General features: G+C 42.6%; 1 protein-coding gene across 5 annotated transcripts in view; it reads left to right on the plus strand.

Moving 5' to 3' along the window:
- KMT2D (lysine methyltransferase 2D) overlaps positions 1-21,103 on the plus strand; it is a 247,640-nt gene that overhangs the window by 144,689 nt on the left and 81,848 nt on the right. For 4 of the 5 annotated variants that reach the window (XM_073614049.1, XM_073614048.1, XM_073614050.1 and 1 more), the window contains 9 exons: positions 6,090-6,245; positions 6,737-6,800; positions 8,572-8,798; positions 9,256-9,329; positions 13,088-13,138; positions 14,933-16,687; positions 16,780-16,950; positions 17,184-17,323; positions 19,029-20,974. In XM_073614049.1, coding sequence (XP_073470150.1) covers positions 6,090-6,245; positions 6,737-6,800; positions 8,572-8,798; positions 9,256-9,329; positions 13,088-13,138; positions 14,933-16,687; positions 16,780-16,950; positions 17,184-17,323; positions 19,029-20,974 — 4,584 coding nt within the window. The remainder of the gene's footprint in view (positions 1-6,089; positions 6,246-6,736; positions 6,801-8,571; positions 8,799-9,255; positions 9,330-13,087; positions 13,139-14,932; positions 16,688-16,779; positions 16,951-17,183; positions 17,324-19,028; positions 20,975-21,103) is intronic. The other variant, XM_073614051.1, reaches the window with a different exon arrangement.

Raw genomic sequence — 21,103 nt, forward strand, 5'->3', positions numbered from 1 at the left:
GGATATGTCACTGAGGTAAGCACATACACAGTGAATAATAATAAAATATAAATTTATTACAAAATATATTCAGAGCATAATATTTTGACAGTAACATTAGGCCATATAAAGCTTTGACCAAAAATGATACTCAATCCATGTAAAAGCTTTAAAGATGCTTTTGTATACAGTAAACTGACATGTTTATCTCCCACACTGTACTCCGTGAGTACCCCATAGGGCAGTGATGGCGAACCTTGGCACTCCAGATGTTTTGGAATTACATTTCTCATGATGCTCAACTACACTGCAGAGTGCAAGAGCATCATGGGAAATGTAGTTCAAAAACATCTGGCGTGCCAAGGTTCACCATCGCTGCCATAGGGAAATACTCTCACTTGCAGTTATGGCGGAGATCAGGTGAAAGGGAGCCAATTCAATATTGCAGGCAAACATTCACTCTGTTGAAGGTCTGCACAACACTCAACTTCAGATTGACCAAGTGTTCCTTGCACCTGGTTTTAACACCAGTTTCAGCATCCAATTCTGTCTCTTTCATACAAGCTTATTTGACTGAAGCAGAATTTTCTGCATTTACCTCACATTTCCTCTAACAGGTTATGGCTTTAATACAGCCAACTTTGTCCAGGGCTCAGAAATGCCCCATGTCTTCTACTCCTTTTTCTCAACCAAAGTCAGGTCCTGATATGCCACCACTAGAGTACGCAGACTTATAGGGCGTACACACGGTCGGACTTTGTTCGGACATTCCGACAACAAAATCCTAGGATTTTTTCCGACGGATGTTGGCTCAAACTTGTCTTGCATACACACGGTCACACAAAGTTGTCGGAAAATCCGATCGTTCTGAACGCGGTGATGTAAAACACGTACGTCAGGACTATAAACGGGGCAGTGGCCAATAGCTTTCATCTCTTTATTTATTCTGAGCATGCGTGGCACTTTGTCCGTCGGATTTGTGTACACACGATCGGAATTTCCGACAATGGATTTTGTTGTCGGAAAATTTTATCTCCTGCTCTCCAACTTTGTGTGTCGGAAAATCCGATGGAAAATGTCCGATGGAGCCCACACACGGTCGGAATTTCCGACAACACGCTCCGATCGGACATTTTCCATCGGAAAATCCGACCGTGTGTACGGGGCATTAGAAGGGATCAGAAAGGATATAGAGGCAATATTGGAAGAAACTGATTAAGATTTTTCTTCCCCTGGTTGTCACTTTATTGAACAAGGAGCATTAAGCAATTTGCTTGCTAACGTTGTAAAGCTCATTACCTCTGCAAAAGCCTTGGCATTGTGCAACCTGACTGTCCTCAGTCTAGTTATGCCCCATTGTGCTCAATGAGACCCTGTTCCTGAACAGATAGCATGTGCAGCTTATGACAATTACTTAACTCCTGAAATTAGATTTACCCTACCCCCCCAAGTAAAATTCTCTCATTAACAAAAACTCACTGTCCAGCGTGCATCTTCTGCATTCCACTTCTTAGGAGTGCGCACAGCTGGCAGGTGGATTATCTCCGCTGCCACTGCTTGGACCAAGGGGAATGCTGTCTTCATCCAGACGTGTTCAATCTGATATGCCAAAGATTGGGAAATCTGGATATGGATATTCAAGCCTCCAGATTTGGCAACAAGCTACCACTGTTGGTTGCCAAAACCAGGAATCCTCTAGCCTTGGTCTTGGATGCCCTAATTATCCCATGGTTTCAGTTTAAACTAATTCATGCCTTCACTCCAGCATGTATTCTGCTGTGCTTGTTGCACTCTGTGCTTTCCTGGGACCTTATTTTGGATTTCTCTGCCTTGCAGAAACCACCATTTGGACCCATTAGGGATATTCCTTTGGGCATTCTTGCCAGCAAAGTAACCATTCCTCCTACTTCCGAACAAAGTTGTTTTTACACCCGAAACATCCTTTCTCCCAAAGGTGGTTTCACTTTTCCATCTCAAGGAGGACATTGTTTTGCCATTCTTATGCCCTGCACCTAAGCATTCAAGAAGGATGCTTTCTTTATTGCCTAGACATAGAGTGGTTAGACTATACCCTAAAACTACTGCTGCTATCAAGTGGCTTCCCTCTTTGTTCCTTTTTTGGTTCCTCGTACGTGGCATCCTGCTTCCAAGACCTGCTTGCAAGACCTTACTTTCTTAAACCAAAACCACCTCCTGTGCTGTTGTATGCCCACTGCACCATATCTGTAGGAGTTTCCTGGGCATTTTGGCACCAAGCCTCTGTTACCCAACTGTATAAGGCTGCCAACTGGTGGATGTCCAGTTTTTTGAAGCTTGCAGCCTTTGGCCTGCAAAGTATATGCAGTGGCACTCTGAACATGGGTCTCTTTATGTTTTTTGAGCCTGTTAGTTTTGTTTGCTTAGTTGTTGCCTGCCGTTTGTATTCATTGCTTGGGGGTGTCCCACTGTATATGAAGAAGTTGCCTGTGTCCTGTACTGTACGATTAGGATAAGTGGAATTTTACCTTACCCGTAAATTCAATATCTTGGATACAGTACAGGACACAGGCCACTTTCTGTTCTTTTCCTTGGTTTATTCTGCATTGCTTACTACAAAATGAGGGCTCGAGGAGTGGGATAGGGTCCAGTCACCTGAAGGTACACACCTATAACCGAAGTATGAATATTCTGCCTGTGACATGTACTGTACTCCAAAATATGGAGGTTACAGGCAAGTCAGAATTCCTTTAATTTTTTTTTTCATGTGCTGAAAATCGCAAAGGGTTGTCATCTTCCAGTTTAGGGAGGAGTTAGGATTGCTTGTGTGCAGTTTAAAAAAAAAAAAAAAAATTCTTTTTATTTTAATTTTTGTTTATCACATGGAGAACAAAAAGTCTCCTATGTGATGCTTATCTGGTGACCTCTGATATCTAACTTGCACTTCCCTGAAGGGTGCTTTTGTAGCGATTTGGGAGGCTGTACAGATGCCCAATCACTTCTACCTGACAGCCAGCAGATTTGCTGATGTTTAGAAGTAGTCTGTGACAGCACAAGGGTTACAGCGGGAAAATTTCCTTTTTTTTTTTTTTTTTTTTTTTTTTTCTTCTTTTTTGAAGAACAGTTCTCTTTAATTGTAAAATATATTTCCTTTCTGTTCTGTGTTCAATATGTTGTATGCACAGTTTTTAGGTATCGTCTATGCACATTTTTAGTTTTGTCATTTCATTTTAAGTGTATATTAGGGATGAGCCGAACACCCCCCTGTACGGTTCGCACCAGAACATGCGAACAGGAAAAAAGTTCGCAAACACCGTTAAAGTCTATGGGACACGAACATGAATAATCAAGAGTGCTAATTTTAAAGGCTTATATGCAAGTTATTGTCATAAAAAGTGTTTGGGGACCCGGGTCCTGCCCCAGGGGACATGGATCAATGCAAAAAAAAGTTTTAAAAACGGCCATTTTTTCAGGAGCAGTGATTTTAATAAAGCTTAAAGTCAAACAATAAAAGTCTAATATCCCTTTAAATTTCGTAGCTGGGGGGTGTCCATAGTATGCCTGTAAAGGGGCGCATGTTTCCCGTGTTTAGAACAGTCTGACAGCAAAATGACATTTTGAAGGAAAAATTCCATTTAAAACTACCCGCGGCTATTGCATTGCCGACGATACACATAGAAGTTCATTGATTAAAACGGCATGGGAATTCAACACAGGGAAACCCCGAACCAAAATTTAAAAAAAAAATTGACGTGGGAGTCCCCCTAAATTCCATACCAGGCCCTTCAGGTCTGGTATGGATATTAAGGGGAACCCCGAGCCAAAAAAAAACAAAAAAACGGCGTGGGCTCCCCCCCAAAATCCATACCAGACCCTTACCTGAGCACGCAACCTGGCAGGCCGCAGGAAAAGAGGGGGGGACGAGAGTGCGCCCCCCCCCCCCCCCTGAACCATACCAGGCCACGTGCCCTCAACATTGGGAGGGTGCTTTGGGGTAGCCCCCCAAAACACCTTGTCCCCATGTTGATGAGGACAAGGGCCTCATCCCCACAACCCTGGCCGGTGGTTGTGGGGGTCTGCGGGCGGGGGCTTATCGGAATCTGGAAGCCCCTTTTAACAAGGGGACCCCCAGATCCCTAACCCCCAACCCCCCCCCCGTGTGAAATGGTAAGGGGGGTACTTACACAGTTTTTGACAATTCCTTTATTCAAATGCTTCTTCTTTCGTCTATCTTCCTTCATCTTCTTCTTCTTCTGGCTCTTCTGGTTCTTCCTCCGGCGTTCTCGTCCAGCATCTCCTCCGCGGCGTCTTCTATCTTCTTCTCCTTGGGCCGCTCTGCACCCATGGCATGGGGGGAGGCTCCCGCTCTTCTCTTCATCTTCTTCTTCATCCTCTTCTCTTCTTCTTCATCCTCTTCTCTTCTTCCTTCTTCTCTTCTTCATTTTCTTCTCCGGGCCGCTCTGCACCCATGCTGGCATGGAGGGAGGCTCCCGCTGTGTGACGGCGTCTCCTCGTCTGACGGTTCTTGAATAACGGGGGCGGGGCCACCCGGTGACCCCGCCCCCCTCTGACGCACGGTGACTTGACGGGACTTCCCTGTGACCACAGGGAAGTCCCGTCATGTCCCGTGCGTCAGAGGGGGCGGTCACCGGGTGGCCCCCCCCCCCCCCGTTATTTAAGAACCGTCAAACGAGGAGACGCCGTCACACAGCGGGAGGATGAAGAAGATGAAGAGAAGAGCGGGAACCTCCCCCCATGCCATGGGTGCGGAGCGGCCCGAGAAGAAGATGGAAGACGCCGCGTAGGAGATGCTGGACGAGAACGCCGGAGGAACAACCAGAAGAAGATGAAGGAAGATAGAAGAAAGAAGAAGCATTTAAATAAAGGAATTGTCAAAAACTGTCTCTTGTCATTTTTAACATTTTTGACAGTTTTTTAGTGAAATGGTAGGGGTAAGTACCCCCTTACTATTTCACACAGGGGGGGGCCGGGACCTGGGGGTTCCCTTGTTAAAGGGGGCTTCCAGATTCCGATAAGCCCCCCGCCCGCAGACCCCCACAACCACTGGCCAGGGTTGTGGGGATGAGGCCCTTGTCCTCATCAACATGGGGACAAGGTGTTTTGGGGGGCTACCCCAAAGCACTCTCCCAATGTTGAGGGCATGTGGCCTGGTACGGTTCAGGAGGGGGGGGGCCGCACCCTCGTCCCCCCCTCTTTTCCTGCGGCCTACCAGGTTGCGTGCTCGGATAAGGGTCTGGTATGGATTTTTGGGGGGATCCCACGCCGTTTTTTTTTTTTTTTTTTTGCGCGGGGTTCCCCTTAAAATCCATACTAGACCTGAAGGGTCTGGTATGGAATTTAGGGGGAACCCCACGTCTTTTTTTTTTTTTTTTTTTAATTTTGGCCGGGGTTCCCCTTAATATCCATACCAGACCTGAAGGGCCTGGTATGGAATTTAGGGGGACTCCCACGTCATTTTTTTTTTTTAATTTTGGTTCGGGGTTTCCCTGTGTTGAATTCCCATGCCGTTTTAATCAATGAACTTCTATGTGTATTGTCGGCAATGCAATAGCCGCGGGTAGTTTTAAATGGAATTTTTCCTTCGAAATGTCATTTTGCTGTCAGACTGTTCTAAACACGGGAAACATGCGCCCCTTTATAGGCATACTATAGACACCCCCCCAGCTACGAAATTTAAAGGGATATTACACTTTTATTGTTTGACTTTAAGCATTATTAAAATCACTGCTCCTGAAAAAACGGCCTTTTTTAAAACTTTTTATTGCATTGATCCATGTCCCCTGGGGCAGGACCCGGGTCCCCAAACACTTTTTATGACAATAACTTGCATATAAGCCTTTAAAATTAGCACTTTAGATTTCTCCCATAGACTTTTAAAGGGTGTTCTGCGGCATTCGAATTTGCCGCGAACACCCCAAATTGTTCGCTGTTCGGCGAACTTGCGAACAGCCGATGTTCGAGTCGAACATGAGTTCGACTCGAACTCGAAGCTCATCCCTAGTGTATATTGTCTGTTTCATCATCCCTCTGTATGATATATGGCTTTATAAAATTGCAGCTTTAATAAATGGAAAAGTTGTTTCTATAACTTGTCGTAAATTTTCTTTCTACAGAGATACCCAAGATTGAGAACTCGGACATTCAAGAACTGTTGAAGGATGTTCTTGGTACTGTAGACCGTGATCAGCCTGTGAATAGCTCAGCTGGCAGAAATGAAGGAGCGCCAGCCAGTGGATCAGTAAGCCAGAGTCAGAGACACTTTACTCAAGGTAAGCCAGTTGCTATCTCAACATCAACCGTGTACCTTTTTAAAACTTCCGGGTCTTGTGGTAGGTATGTACTATAATTGGTCACAGGTTTCCTGTAGTTCCATCTTCCCCCAGCAGTACATGCTCGCTTTTTTTTTCACTACAGTCAACTGCTACTAGTAAGAAAAGGAAGCTTTGTTTAAGTTTAGTTACTCTAGTTGGAGCTTACAAAGGTGTGAGGGCTGTCACATTGTCCTTCATGTGACTGTGCTAGACCTTTTTACATTGCGTTTACACATATTTTCTTTGCTCCTGGTGTCTGATCTCAATGCGCAAAACACAAATCTGTTTTAATGTCTTCAGATATAATTCAAAATTAAATTACAGTTGAGTATTTTTCTTAGATATTGATTGGATGGGTTTAAGTACCTCAAAGAGAAGCTAGCACTGTAGATTATAATATACCTAATAACCCTTTGTGAAATGTACTTATTGGTTACTTTGTTTTTCAGGTGCATCCATGGCTTCTAGTTTACAGATTGAGCCTTATGCTCAGTCTGGCTTCTTGGACAACAGGTATGTTAACTTTTTTTGTGAGAAAATGAAATAATCCAAGCAACTCTTTGCCTTGCATCTTCAAAGCGGCCCTGTCACTGGCTTTCTTTTTTTAATTGGGTATTTCTACTTTACTTTCTGTAAATGTGGAAAGCCCCTTTACATACAGGCCTTGAAAAGGTGTTCATACCCCTTGAAATTTTCCAAATTTTGTCATGTTACAACCAAAACCTGAATGTATTTTATTGGGATTTTATGTGATAGACCAACACAAAGTGGCACATAATTGGGAAGCGGAAGGAAAATGATAAATAGTTCAGGTTTTTTTTTTTGTTTTTTTCAGAAGTCACCTAATTAGTAAACAGAAGCCACCTGTGTGTAATTTAATCTAATTGTAAATACAGCTGTTCTGTGAAGCCCTCAGAGGTTTGTTAGAGAACCTTAGTGAACAAACAGCATCATGAAGGCCAAGGAACACACCAGACAGGTCAGGGATAAAGTTGTGGTAAAGTTTAAAGCAGGGTTTGGTTATAAAAAAAATATCCCAAGCTTTGAACATCTCATGGAGCACTGTTCAATCCATCATCCAAAAATGGAAAGAGTATGGCACATTTAAAAACCACCAAGACATGACTGTCCACCTAAAGTGACAGGCTGGGCAAGGAGAGCATTAATGAGAGAAGCAGCCAAGAGGCCCATGGTAACTCTGGAGGAGCTGCAGAAATCCACAGCTCAGGTGGGAGAATCTGTCCACAGGACAACAGTTAGTCGTGCACTTCACAAATCTGGCCTTTATGGAAGAGTGGCAAGAAGAAAGCCACTGTTGAAACAAAGCCATAAGAAGTCCAGTTTGCGAGAAGCCATGTGGGGGACACAACAAACTCGTGAAAGAAGGCGCTCTGGTCAGATGAGGCCAAAATTGAACTTTTTGGCGTAAAAGCAAAACTTTGTGTCGCAAACTATCTCCACCATGAAACATGGTGGTGGCTACATCATGTTGTGGAGATGCTTTTCTTCAGCAGGGACAGGGAAGCTGGTCAGAGTTGAGGGGAAGATGGATGGAGCTAAATACAGGGCAATCTTAGAAGAAAACCTGTTAGATTCTGCAAAAGACTTGAGACTGGGGCGGAGGGGAGGGTGCACCTTCCAGCAATACAACAACCCTAAACATACAGCCAGAGCTACAATAGAATAGTTTAGATCAAAGCATATTCATGTGTTAGAATGGCCCAGTCAAAGTCCAGACCTAAATCCAATTGAGAATCTGTGGCAAGACTTGAGAATTTCTGTTCAGACGCTCTCATCCAATCTGACAGAGTTTGAGCTATTTTGCAAAGAATTGTCAAAAATGTCATTCTCTAGTGCAAAAATGATAGAGACATCCCCAAAAAGACTTGCAGCTGTAATTGCGCTGAAAGGTGGTTCTACAAAGTATTGACTCGGGGGCTGAATACAAGTGCACGCCACACTTTTCAGATATTTATTTGTAAGACATTTTGAAAACCATTTATCATTTTCCTTCTACTTCACAATTTTTTGCCACACAAATATCTCTCTCTCTCTCTCTCTCTCTCTCTCTCTCTCTCTCTACTCGTGATTATAGCAAAACATACTGAGCAATTTCATATGGAACAACTGTAATGTAAAACCATATTAATTTGGATTTTCATTCAACAGGGCTTTTTCACCTGTTGTTAATCGAATTGATGTTTGTTTTCTGCATGTCTCTTTTGTGGGTAAACCTAGCATTGTGATGAGGGCAAATTCTTAGTCTCTCTCTGCACTGATGTAGGGATAGAAGTGGCTTCTTCAGTCCTGAGCACTGTGACACTGATGGCTCATGGACCACAGCTTCCACCCCAACTACTCCAACCACAGAGGGTGAGACTGATGGCCTCTCCTACAATCAACGCAGCTTACAACGCTGGGAAAAAGATGAAGAACTGGGGGAGATGTCAACAATTTCGCCTGTGCTGTATGCAAATAAAAACTTTCCTAATTTGAAGAAGGACTACCCAGGTGAGGAAATTCAAAGGTTATGCAAAGCTAATGGGGGGGGGGGGGGGGGATACTATATAGATTACAATATTGACACAATTTACACATGCATTTCAAAATGCCTAAAATCTGTAGTAATCTTTTTTCATTCGATTCTCTGCATGTAAAGGTGGCCATGGACATAAGGTGGCTTTTAGAAGAGTAAACTGGCTTCTTGTGTGCTCAGGAGAACAACATAAATGTGCTTACAGTGACAAGTGTGCCCATGCACTGTGCCAGCTGCATTTGTTAGGAATGTTGTAGGTTGTTTAGGCTTATGTCTGTAGGGGTGTTAACGTTTGCCTACTGGACCCAACTTACATGAGACATAACCCTAAATTATTACCATAAATGTTTGTTCTTTACTTGCAATTGCTTTCCTGTCCTGGACTTACTGTACCTTCCTGTGACCAAAATCCTTCATTTTATCTTACGTTAGATTGGTCAAGTCGATGCAAACAGATCATGAAGCTTTGGAGGAAAGTGCCAGCGCAAGACAAAGCTCCTTATTTGGTGTGTATTGTATTTGGTGTGTATTGTTTTCAATGTATTTTCTGTATCCCTTTGAGTGACATAGGAATTGTAAAAAGTCAGTTGAGTCTTGCTGCCACGTTCAGAAGGTTGGGACACTGGCAAACAGAAGTAAGCCAACCCCCCATATAACCTTGCTTCCAACTGTCATGCCTATTTGTTTTTTTTCTGTGATTGAGGCAGAGGAACTTCATCAACCATCATCTATTTCTGCTACTACTAAGGATCCTGTCCTTGGGAAAGCTTACTCGATTTCATGTTCCCTACAGCAGAGGAGTCCCTTTCCTTCACAGGTGGCTGCACATCTTGCAGGGCTTAATCCTTAGCCCTATCCTCCTCGACCCCCCCCCCAACCCCCCAAAACTGAGGGACCTCTTGACCTTACAAGTTTGACTAGGTCAGTCCCTGCTGCTCCTTGCTATAGTAAGAACCTACCTCTTCAATGTCCACCAGCAATTTTGGGCAATGCACGCCGTACTGACTTTTATTTTCATCCTAGTCTACTGCCCATTCTTGGCATCCCCATTGCAGTACACACAGGAGACCTTCATCTAGATTTATGCAGTTATAATACTAGTATTCATTTTGATTGGAACTGCATTGACTAAATCCTCACTATAAGTCCACTCCCTGTGAACCTTTAATCGCTTTTTATCTTTAGCTGTACCAGTTTTTCCTCGTACGCCCCTTTTTTGGGGTTATTTGGGGAATTCCCTTTTAGCATGCTCTTCCCTTTTCGTGCAGCCTCTCAATTGCTTTTGGTGTTTCCCTCTGAGTAAAGAGAGTCTGGAATTTAGGGTAGACACTAAGTTGATCTCTTCAGACAAAGTCAGACACTTTTTGCTGGACTGTAACTAGAGAGGGCTTAGTCGTCTTTCCTTCCTCCTAGGAGGACTTCCTAGCGTAGCCTGTTACCTACTCATTGAGTCTGGTTTTCAAATACAGACCATTCCCTAGTTGTCAGGGATACTCCCTGCTAGTCAGCCTTATGATCTGACTTCCACTAAACTTCATCTGGAGGCCGCAAGATCTTCACCCCTGGAAACGTTTCAAAGAGGGCAGTACGTCCATCAGTGACTATCCCGGCCATGGTGGATCCCAGCCCTTAGCAGTCATTCTAAGGGCCCCATTTGAAGGCTTTTTAGTTGAAACGCGTAGGGCGTTTTAGCTTCCCACATTTCCATTGTCTTTTATCCAGTGATCACTTTTTAATTTTTAATTTGTAAGGTTTTTATTCAATAAATCCCTTTGAAATTTTTTTTTGACCTACGCCATGTGGAGCCCCTTTCTTTCTTTTTCCTCCATGAATATATCCATGATGGGTTTTTGTTGACCCCTTGAACCTGCCTGGAATCGGAGAGTGTGTGAGCAAGCTGACAACCCCCACCGGCAATTGTCCTGGCTATCGGTGACCGCGACCCAAGGTTAACTTCACCCATTGGAGATCGTGACCGTAGGGAGAACCTCTGGGGAGAGTACATGGGAGGCCATCTCCACAAGCTCTGATAGACGTACTGCCGTATGGCAGATATGTCCCACAGGATCTGGGAGGTGTCTCTTGTCCTTCCAAATCTGTCAATATTCCATACACTTTGGACATACCACGTTTCAGTCCCTGCTCATCCCTTCCTTGTGAGGAGATCCTAGGAGTTGTGTCCCTCGTGTGGATATCCATTGATAAGCTGTTATCTAGCTTACCTCCGGTAAGCGTACATCTATTATGGTGGAGGATTTCTTGCTGAGTGCTTACCGTAGAATCACTTATTTTATCCAAGGATATAATTACCTTGAACATTTCCACCATTTTCTTTGGACATTATTCTGTCATTTGACATATTTGTTTCCCATTATTGTTATTTTAGGTCATATTTAGTATACTTAAAAAAAAAAAAAAAAAAATTTTTTTCACTTTATTGTTTATACTCATATATCTGGTTTGATTACCAGACTGATTGAATTTTTGAATATTCACATAATCATATATGTTGTCAAATATGGGCTTTAGTTTTTAGCGCAGTCTTTTTTTGATTTTCTCATTAACTATAAGTAGCAAACTTTGGTTGCAGGAAAGAAAATCGCACCATCTGTGGCTGGCTTAAGTACCCAAAAGGGATACATTTCTGCCCCATCCGTTCTGTTCCAAAGACCTTTTGGAATTGCACACTCTTGTTTAGACCGTTTATTCATGGTGTGGCTGGTGTCAATCCCCCACTTTGTTTTCCATTGTCTCCCTGGGGTCTTAATCTGGCATTTTTGTTTCTTCAAAAACCTCTATTTCAACTGCCCATGATATCCCATTGAAGGATCTCACTACTAAAGTTGCCTTTTTGGTAGACATTACCTCAGTTAAGCATGTTTCTGAACTGGCGGCTCTTTCTTGAAAGAAGGTTTTTTTCTCATCTTACATATATATGGTGGTTCTGAGACCTAGACCTTCCCTATTACCCAAGTTGGTCTTTTCCTTTTATTTCATTGAGGGTATAATCCTCCTTTCCTCTGTTCTGCCCTGAAAAGATTTCACTTCATTGTCTAGATGTGGTCAGAGCAGTTGGAGTTTTCCTAGCTGCAACTGCTTTCTTCCAAAAAACTGATTCCGTTTTTTGTCCTCACTGAAGTCCCCAAGAAAGGTCATCCTGCTTCCTCTTCCACTATAGCTGGGTGGCTGAGGTAGCTCATTTTCAGGGCTTATGTCCTGAAGAAAAGAGGTTTCTCTTTCCTATTAGAGCACACTCAACTAGATTTGTTGCTGTCTCTTGGGCTTTTCAGCATCGAGCATTTGTTTCACAGGTCTGCAAAGCTGTCACCTGGTTTTCTGTCCATAGCTTCTCATAGTTTTACTGGGTGCATCTTTAAGCCTTTACTGATGTGAGCTTTAGCTGTAAGATGCTTCAAGCTATCATCTGAGCATTTATGTTCTGTTGATCCTTGTTTCCTTGTGGACCTGTTTGCCATTGTTTGCTTTATTGTTGCTCACCCCCCGTTTTTCTTGGGGACCATCGATGGTGCATTACTTCTTTTCCTGTATTTGTACAATTTGGGATAATGTGAATATTATCTAATATTTATCAGGTCCTGCCCTCTGTTCTGTTTCTTTTTGCTTGCTACAAAACTTGAGTCCCGCAGAGTGGGTGTGGGGTTATCTGAGGGTGACCGGGGGGGGGGGCATACCCAGAATAGCTTTGCCAGTGTCCAGTCACCTGAAGATAGCAGCATTTAAAGAAATTGTAAAGGTACATTTAAAAAATAAAATAAAAAACAAGCATGTCTATACTTACCTACTCTGTACAATGGAATCGCACAGAGCGGCAGGGATCCTCCTCTTTTCGGGTCCCCCGCTGGCGCTCCTGACCCTTCCTCTCTGGCTAGTGCTAGTTGAATGGGGATGATGACACCTAAACATTTTTTTTTTTTAAATGTTTAGACTTTACAGCCTGCCCTTTTTTTTTTATTTTATTTGACATCCTGTGCTCTGTGCTGGACTCCAGGATCTGGAATTTATGCAAGTCAAAATTCCAATTTTCTGTAAGCATTGCATAATTCATATTGAGTTTTCTTTATTTCACGTTTAATCATGCATCGGTGTCAGTATCTATCTAAATTATCATTGGCTGAATTTTGGGTGATATTGCGCTCAAAATTGCGTTTGACATGTGGTTATTGTATTTGTTGTCAGAAAGTTTAATCTTTGATTTTCTTTTTTTTTTCCTTTTTTTTTTTTTTTTTTTTTTTTTTTTTTGAAGCAAAAAGCCAAAGATAATCGTGCGGCACATCGCATAAACAAGGTACAGAAGGTAAACCCATGAATTATTTTGATCTAAGTTTGCATCATTTATTTGACTGTGTCCTCTGTTGCTGTATGTGTAGGGCGTGTTTCTTAATCACATCACCTTTTCCAGATCTTTTCATGGAAGCATAAGTGAAATGGGTGCTTTTCATCTTTTAAACTGTAATTAAATAATGCAACCTTTCAAGTGGCTGGAAGTCTTAAAAACATTATCTGCTAATCGTTCCAGGTGACAGATATTTCCACTTCTGCAGTAACTTTTGAGAAAACCCCTCTGTTTGTTTGTGTTGCCATTTACACAGAATACTCACTGCAGCAATATATTCTTATTTTTTGTCTCTTATCCCTCCTTCTTGGGTTGTTTTATAGCAAAGCTGTAGTCCTCAGGGTGCATAATAGAATCTGTATCTCTATATCTGACACAGTAGATTCAAGTGTTTTTTTTTCTGTAAGCAGAGTAGTTGTTTGTGGCCCCTTTACTGGAGCGCCCAATTTGTTTTAATTCTGTTGTGCTTGAGCTGTATGTTAAATGGGGCAACTAAACTGTGCAGTGAAGAGAATCTGTGAGATCAGTTCTTATACATTTTTAATTATGCCCTATCTGTTCTATACCCGTAATGTTAAATTGAGTACAAAACTGATCTCAGTACTTTGGGAATACTATCTATTGATTATTCAGAAGTCTTATTTTCTTAAACAATGTCCAGACCCAAAAACAAAAGTGTAAGGTGTTACTACATCTTTCTAGTCCTTAGTTGTGGTTGCATTTGTTTTTTTTTTTTATCCCAGACCAATTACATTTACTGCAAGTGCAGAAAAATTATTTGTTGACCCTAGATCTAGAAACCAGTGTCTTTATGTCTTCAGTTCAATATCTCAAACAATGTTGTGAGATTCCTCATTTATTTTCTATGAACAATAAAACTTGTCCCCCCTATGCAATGAAAATCTGGAAGGGGGAAGGTGTTTGTAGCTGCTGAAGAAGTAGTGTTGTCACCCTAGGCAACTCTCCTAATTTAGAGCACAGGTGAGCATGGTCTCCGAGGACAGGAAATGTGTTTTTGACAGGATCACAAAGTGAAAATAAAGAAAAAAGCCAGAAAAAAAGTAACCGAATACATCCAGTATGTAAAAATCTACAGTTACATTTTTTGATTTTTGGGCTTAGTATTTTTAAAACCAAACAGTTTTTTCTTTTCATTTTGAATACAGTAGGAAACGGTTACAAATCCCTGTCAGACCTTTCACGCTATGCATCCTGAGTCAAAAGATTCCCCGTCACTTCCTATCTTCACATAACAGAAAGTGAGGAAATCTTTTTCCAAAGTTGGATAAACCTTTTAGGTAATTGGAATAATAGAATGTTTCCTTACGATTTGTGTTATGGTATTTAATGACCACTGAAAATCAGATTTTCCCCCACTTTCAATTCCAGTGCCAGCGGTCACCAGGACAAATAGAATAAATCTTCACTTTGTAGACAGAGCAATAAAGGCCTGACAGGCATCTCTTCACTCCTCTATCTAAAAAGAAAAGTTTTGCATTTATGAGAAACAATTCAATTCTTTAATCTGCTCTTTCTCAGTTTCTGTGTGGCAAAGGAGAGTACTTTCTTTCTGTCCAATGTTTTGTAGTGTTATTGATTTTGTTTATTGGTAGACGCACACTTTAAATGCTATAAATTCTGCACATTCCTTACTTGTAGTAATTGGCATGTCCTGTCTTTTTTTTTTTTTTTCCTATGGAAATGAATGTTTGACCTTGTTCGTTTTCTGACTGCCTTTAATTACTGGTGCTACAGCAGGCTGAAAGTCAGATCAATAAGCAATCCAAAGTAGAAGGTGTACGGAAAGCAGAGCGCCCAGTGCTTCAGCTTCAGATGCCATTGCAACCAGGGTCCCAGACGGCAGTGAATCCAGATTTTCGACCTGGAACATCAGGACAAGATCTCTTTATATCTAGTGGCTCGGCAGTGTCTACCTCTTCGGACTTATTTTTGAAACCTTCATCGGCTAGCACTCCAGGAACCGAGTCTTCTAATGACATGTTTTTCAAACTGCCCCCTCAGTCGCCATCCCAAGAGCACTTTCCTACATCTCCTGCATATTCACTGGACCCCCGATATTCGTCTTCCATCACACAGTCTCCAGCATCTAGTGGAGGTTTTCAGACTCTTTCTGGGACAGAGCTTCAAAATTCACTGAATACACAGAATACAACTCAAAGCATGGAATACCAGACTTGCCATTCATCCACTCCACATCATCAAACAGAGTCCTTCATCCAGCCACGCTACTCTACAGGATCACTTGATAATCTTTCATTGGTTGGAAGTCCTGGATCAAGGCCTTGCCAGCAGTCTGAAATCAAAATTGAGCCAATGATGTCACCTACTCGTTACATAGATCCAAAGCGACAGACTGATGGAGCTCTTCAAATTAAGAAAGATGATGTTGGATCTCCTAGTTTTTCACACTGTGCTGGGTCTGATGGAACAAATGAGATGAAATGTGATGTGTTCAAAGCACCCCTAACCCCTCGTATGTCCCAGATGGAACCTCACAGCCCTGCTCCATCACACAGAGATGCACACATGCAAGCACAGGTAGCATCACCACAGCATCATTCAGAAATGTATAGGCAAACTTCCACAACCCCATACACAGATCCTTACTCTCAGCCACCTCTAACTCCTAGACCTCAGCCTGTAGAAGGTATATTGGCTTCTCGACCACTGTCCTCTGATCCTTTCACTCGTGTCCCTACAAGTCCACAGTCACAAGGGAGCTCCCAGTCACCTTTAACACCTAGACCATTGTCAGCTGAAGCTTTTTGCCCATCCCCAGTCACTCCACGTTTTCAATCTCCAGACCCATACTCCCGTCCACCTTCCCGGCCACAGTCTCGGGATCCATTTGCCCCTCCTCACAAACCACCTCGTCCTTCAGTTATGGAAGGTGGGTTTAAACCAGCAGCACAAATTTCTCATGCTTCTGGCAGTACAAACTATCCACAGTCTATGGATGCCCATACCAAAGTACAGGCAAGCCAGCAGCAAGCTTCTTTGTTTGCCCGATCTCCTGGAGCCAATGTGTATCAGAGTTCTCAAAACCAATCTTGCTTCACTTTTCCTCATTCTCCTGGAGATGGTGTGAAAAGTTCTCCTTCTCAACAGCCCCATTTAACTCCTTCCCATTCAACAAGCAGTCATTTTGCCCCAAGCAAACCACAATGTTATACCTCTCCCAGTGGCAGTACGGCTACCCCCTTTCACCCTGCAGGTAGTCCACACTCATCTGGAAATAGTAGCACTTCAGAACTTTATGCTCAGTCCCCACTCCGTCCTCCTTCAGTATTACCCCAGGAAGCACCTTATCAGTCCCCAGCTTCTAGCCAGCGCACAGGCCTTAACTCTCCGGCAGAGAAACCAAGGGAAGATATTGTTGCCATTTCTAATTCTCTTGGCAGTACTGCTAAGGAAGTACCAGAGCTACAAGGAACATCTGAAGCTGCTCTTAGCAACCTCAGCCAGTCTGAACAGGAGAAACAAAGACAGGTATGTCTGTTTTTATATATGGTGGGGCACAGAAATCGATGTCCTAATTGCTGTATATGTAGCAAATGCTGAAATATTTTTATTACATCTAGCGTCAGAGGCTGCGAGAGCTTCTTATCAGGCAGCAAATCCAGAGGAATACATTGAGGCAGGAGAAAGAAGCTGCTGCTGCTGCTTTAAGCACACCCCAACCAGGGTGGAGTGGAGAACCTGGTGGGCAAGGGTATGATCCATCAGGGCGGCTTTCTGGGTACCCAACACAAGTGAGTTTTCATACCTAATGCATAAGATTTTATGTTTGGGAGGTTTTTTGATATTAATGATACATGCTAGGTTTGAGTAATTGATTTATGCAGAATGTTTACAGCTAAGGATAAAAGGGGTACAAGGGAATGTGTCCTTGTATTACTGCTAAGGGTTAAAGAGATGGATTTCATCATGTTGCTTTTTTATCCAATTGTTTGCTTTTTATTTCTTATATTCTTTTACTGTACAGATTAAAAATGAAATTGGAGTAATTCCGCCCTCTCCCAGCGCTCCAAAAGTTTCTGGACAAGTAGTACCATCACCATTTCCACAAGAGGAGCGACTGAGTACACCTTTGCCTTCACCTGCTGCTGTTGATATTTCTGCCAGGTACTTTGTCATTTTGTAATAATTGTATGAAATTTACAGTCATAAAAACTTGACTCCTGTTGCTCGCTTCCCAAGAATATTAGTCCCCCAAATCCCTGAATCTCCTCCACCCCTATATCCCTGAGAATCATATTGGCCAGTGAGATTGCGGCTTAGCTCTTGGTTTTAGAAATGACTGAGGCTTTAAGCAGTAGATGTGCACACACAGAGGAAAGTAATTGTCTCACCTGGCTAGCTGACCTTCGCTATAACTTGGCCCCTGTTACACTAGCGATTTTGTAGCAACTACAAAATCGCTGTTTTTTTTCAATTTTTTTTTTAAATTTTTAAGCTACAGATTTGTACCGATTTGCCAGCTTCAGTTTCTAGTCATTTTATACAATGCAGCTGCAGATAATAGAAAACTAGCAATTTGTTGCTGCATAGATGAACATTGCAGACAGCAACTCTCTATTAAGCTACAAATCGCCAGAAAATATAATCAGAGGTTTGTAGCTGCTACAAATCACTGCTACAAACTTGTTGGTGGGACATTGCCCTTAGGGTTCAGAGTTGGTCACTGCGTTGTGAGTCACTGGCCTGAGATAAGTCTGTAGTCATTGAAGATGTTTTTTCTGCTTTACATACTTGTAGCACCTCGCCAAGAATTAAGGATTGTGGATAAGTGTGACGGACCCCAGTACTCAAGAGGAGTATGTCTGCCGTATAAGCTTCTCTTGCCCAGTACCAGCACAATCCTAGATCCCTTAGCCCGCCCAGTCACTAGCCATTACTCAGTGTAGGGTGGTAAAAACATAAGACTGTTGATTGAATCACAGGCACAAAGAGATCTACACTCTGGGGAAAATCCCCCTCCTTTGCATAATGACACAGGGTGGGGTAAACTGTACATCCAGTAACAATAGAAACATGTACGTTCAAACTTTTCAAACAGTTGACAGTCTTATCAAAAGGCAGGGCTCTTGGAGAAATCCCCCCTCCCCTCTAGCAACTAATAACTGACAGTGATTTCATGAACCCGTAAGCTAATCCACATAAACATATACATCCCATAATAGTTTGCTCCCAAGGCAGATATAAACAATAGAACAATGTGATACAGCCACATAATAAATACTTAAACCTCACCTCAAACTATCTAGCAGTCTGAAAGGTGGATTATCTATCCTCATATATTTCTTAAAGGAAATTGTTGATAAATATTACTGTCCCAAGTGAAGAAGCCTCTCCAACTTTCAACACAAACCACACATGATAACTGGTGAAACGAAATACTGAATCTGGTGTGGTTCTACTGGTAGTCTGGTTAGGCAGACCAGACTGGGCTTCTCAGGTCACCCTGTGCCCCTATTGGACACAGGGCAACTTACACATAAGAGGGGCCTGGGGAACTGGAAAATGGGTTTCCTGACCTCTCTAAGGTAAGCTGGGTTCCACGGGCCCCCCGCCCAAAGTGACTCCCATTACAATAAGCATCCTGACAAAAGTCGGCCAATACCCGTATCCGGTATTTTAAGTTTAACTCAGATGTTAACATTGCATAAGGAAGAGGTTTATTTGCATTTTTGTACGTTCCACACAGTCATGCTCCAATCTTGATTTAATTTTTTTCAGTTGTAATGTATAAACTATATGTTTAAATGCTGCGCATGTGTAAGCACCAGTCTCAATTGTAATGCAATGTTTGTTTTCTTTTTTGGTTTAGACATTCTTCTGAAACACCACAGGCCTTCTATTCAAGGGGATCTTACCCTGATCAGCAAAATGTCTGGCAGCCACCAGTGACAGCACAAAGGACCATGGCACCTGTTCGGTTTCCAGAAGTGAATCGTCCATCACAGAGTCCTACAATGGGCAGTACAGGAATAGTGCGTTTACCATTTCCTGGAGATCAGCTCCCCTCTTCTGTCACTGTTGGTGGAGCGCCCTATATTGAGCTGCGTCATAATCATGGACAGAAGCTACCAGTCGGTGGTCCTTTTTCACCACCTGGCTCTCAAAACAGGCCCCGCTTTTTTTTACCAAATGATGGTACCAGCTCCTTGTTAATGACAGGTGTAATTAGAGGTGAGGGTAATCCTTTACAAGTACCAGTAATAAGGAATCAATTAATACAGCCTCAGAAAGTTGTGGCTGCTACTTCTCCATCAGTTCCTCAGGGCAGAAACATTATTCATGTCCCACAAACACTTCAGACTAAAGTGGAAGCTGTTCCAGAGATCCCTCGGCAACAAACAGGTGATCCACCTCCTCCAGCCACCTCACAGACTGAAAATTCAAAGGAAGCTTCTGTTGCTGCCATTGGAGCTAATAGAGTACAGTGTGAGGAACCTCCAGAGCTTGATGTTGATTTTGATTCACATAAAGACCTGGAAGATGATGATTTGGCAAATTTGAGCCTAGATGTTGCTAAAGCGGATGATGATTTGGACAACCTTGATAACCTTGAAACAAATGATCCACATTTAGATGATCTTCTGAACGGTGATGAGTTTGACCTCCTTGCCTATACAGACCCAGAATTGGACACAGGAGACAAAAAAGATATTTTCAATGAACATTTGCGTCTAGTTGAATCTGCAAATGAAAAAGCTGAAGAGGAGGCAATGCTTAAAATGGATCCAGTTGTAGAGGCGAAAATGGATGCTCTGCCAAACAAGTTGCAGCAAGATTTGCAAGATAAAGCAAAAGTTGAAATAACCAAAGATAAACTAGCAGGCGGCTTAGGACTTGATTTGGGCCCCCGCCTTGATGGCCGTGGGAGTACTTCCCAAGTCCCTTCCAGTGTTGAAACAAATCAGTCTTCGTACCCAGGCGATTTAAAACCAAAGCTAGAAGATAGTGGCTTGAAGGCTAATACCTGTCAGTTTTCTGCTAACAATTCCATCAATATTAAAACTGAATCATCCCTTGGAACGGAAAAGGTTTCACTGGGTTTATTAAAGTCAGGACCTAGTCTTCATACTGCTAGTACAAATGTTGTTCAAGCCACAAATCAGAGTGGCTCCCTTTTTCCCAGTAAAGATTCTTCAGTTATGGCTAATCCAAGCAACCTAATATTAGGGAAATTTGATTTGGATGAAGGTCCACTAGGCCTGCAGTGCAATCGACAGTCTCCCAGTGATGATCTAGATAAGATGGAGAGTTCTCTTGTAGCAAGTGAACTCCCACTCCTAATAGAGGACCTTCTAGAACATGAGAAAAAAGAACAACAGAAAAAGCAAATGCTGACATCCCAGCATCCAGAAGGTGTACAGCCTCATCCAATGTTAACCAGCTCATCCATACCTAATTCTTCAGCACCTCACCTTCAACAAGATGGACATCAAGCAAACTTAGTTGGAATAGGCCTAGTACCTAGGCATCATGGCGCAGGTTCTGCTCCACCGCTTTTATCTTCTCAGCAGCAAATGCAGCAGAGACTTGGTACACAAGCTAGCTCCACACTAGAGTCACCCATGCATATTGCAGCTAACCAGAGTCACATGCTTGGTGGTCAACACTTGGTACAAGCTAGTGGTCATCAGCAGCAAGCGCTTCCTCCAAAGCCAATCTTGGGCCAGCAGATGATAATGAAGCAGCAGCAACAACAGCAGTTGGTTATACAACAACAGCCGCAGCAACTGGCAAACAACTTTTTCCCAGATACAGGTATCTTTATTACTTCTAAGGAAAAAAAAAAGTTTTTGTCTCCTATATTTCTTTTAAATATTTTGAGTGCAGAACGATAGCTGCTGTTTGGATTAAAGTAGTAGTAAAGTCTCATTAGGAGACTAACAA

Source organism: Aquarana catesbeiana, linkage group LG02, assembly GCF_042186555.1.
Source record: "Aquarana catesbeiana isolate 2022-GZ linkage group LG02, ASM4218655v1, whole genome shotgun sequence".
NCBI classification, from domain to species: Eukaryota; Metazoa; Chordata; class Amphibia; order Anura; family Ranidae; genus Aquarana; species Aquarana catesbeiana.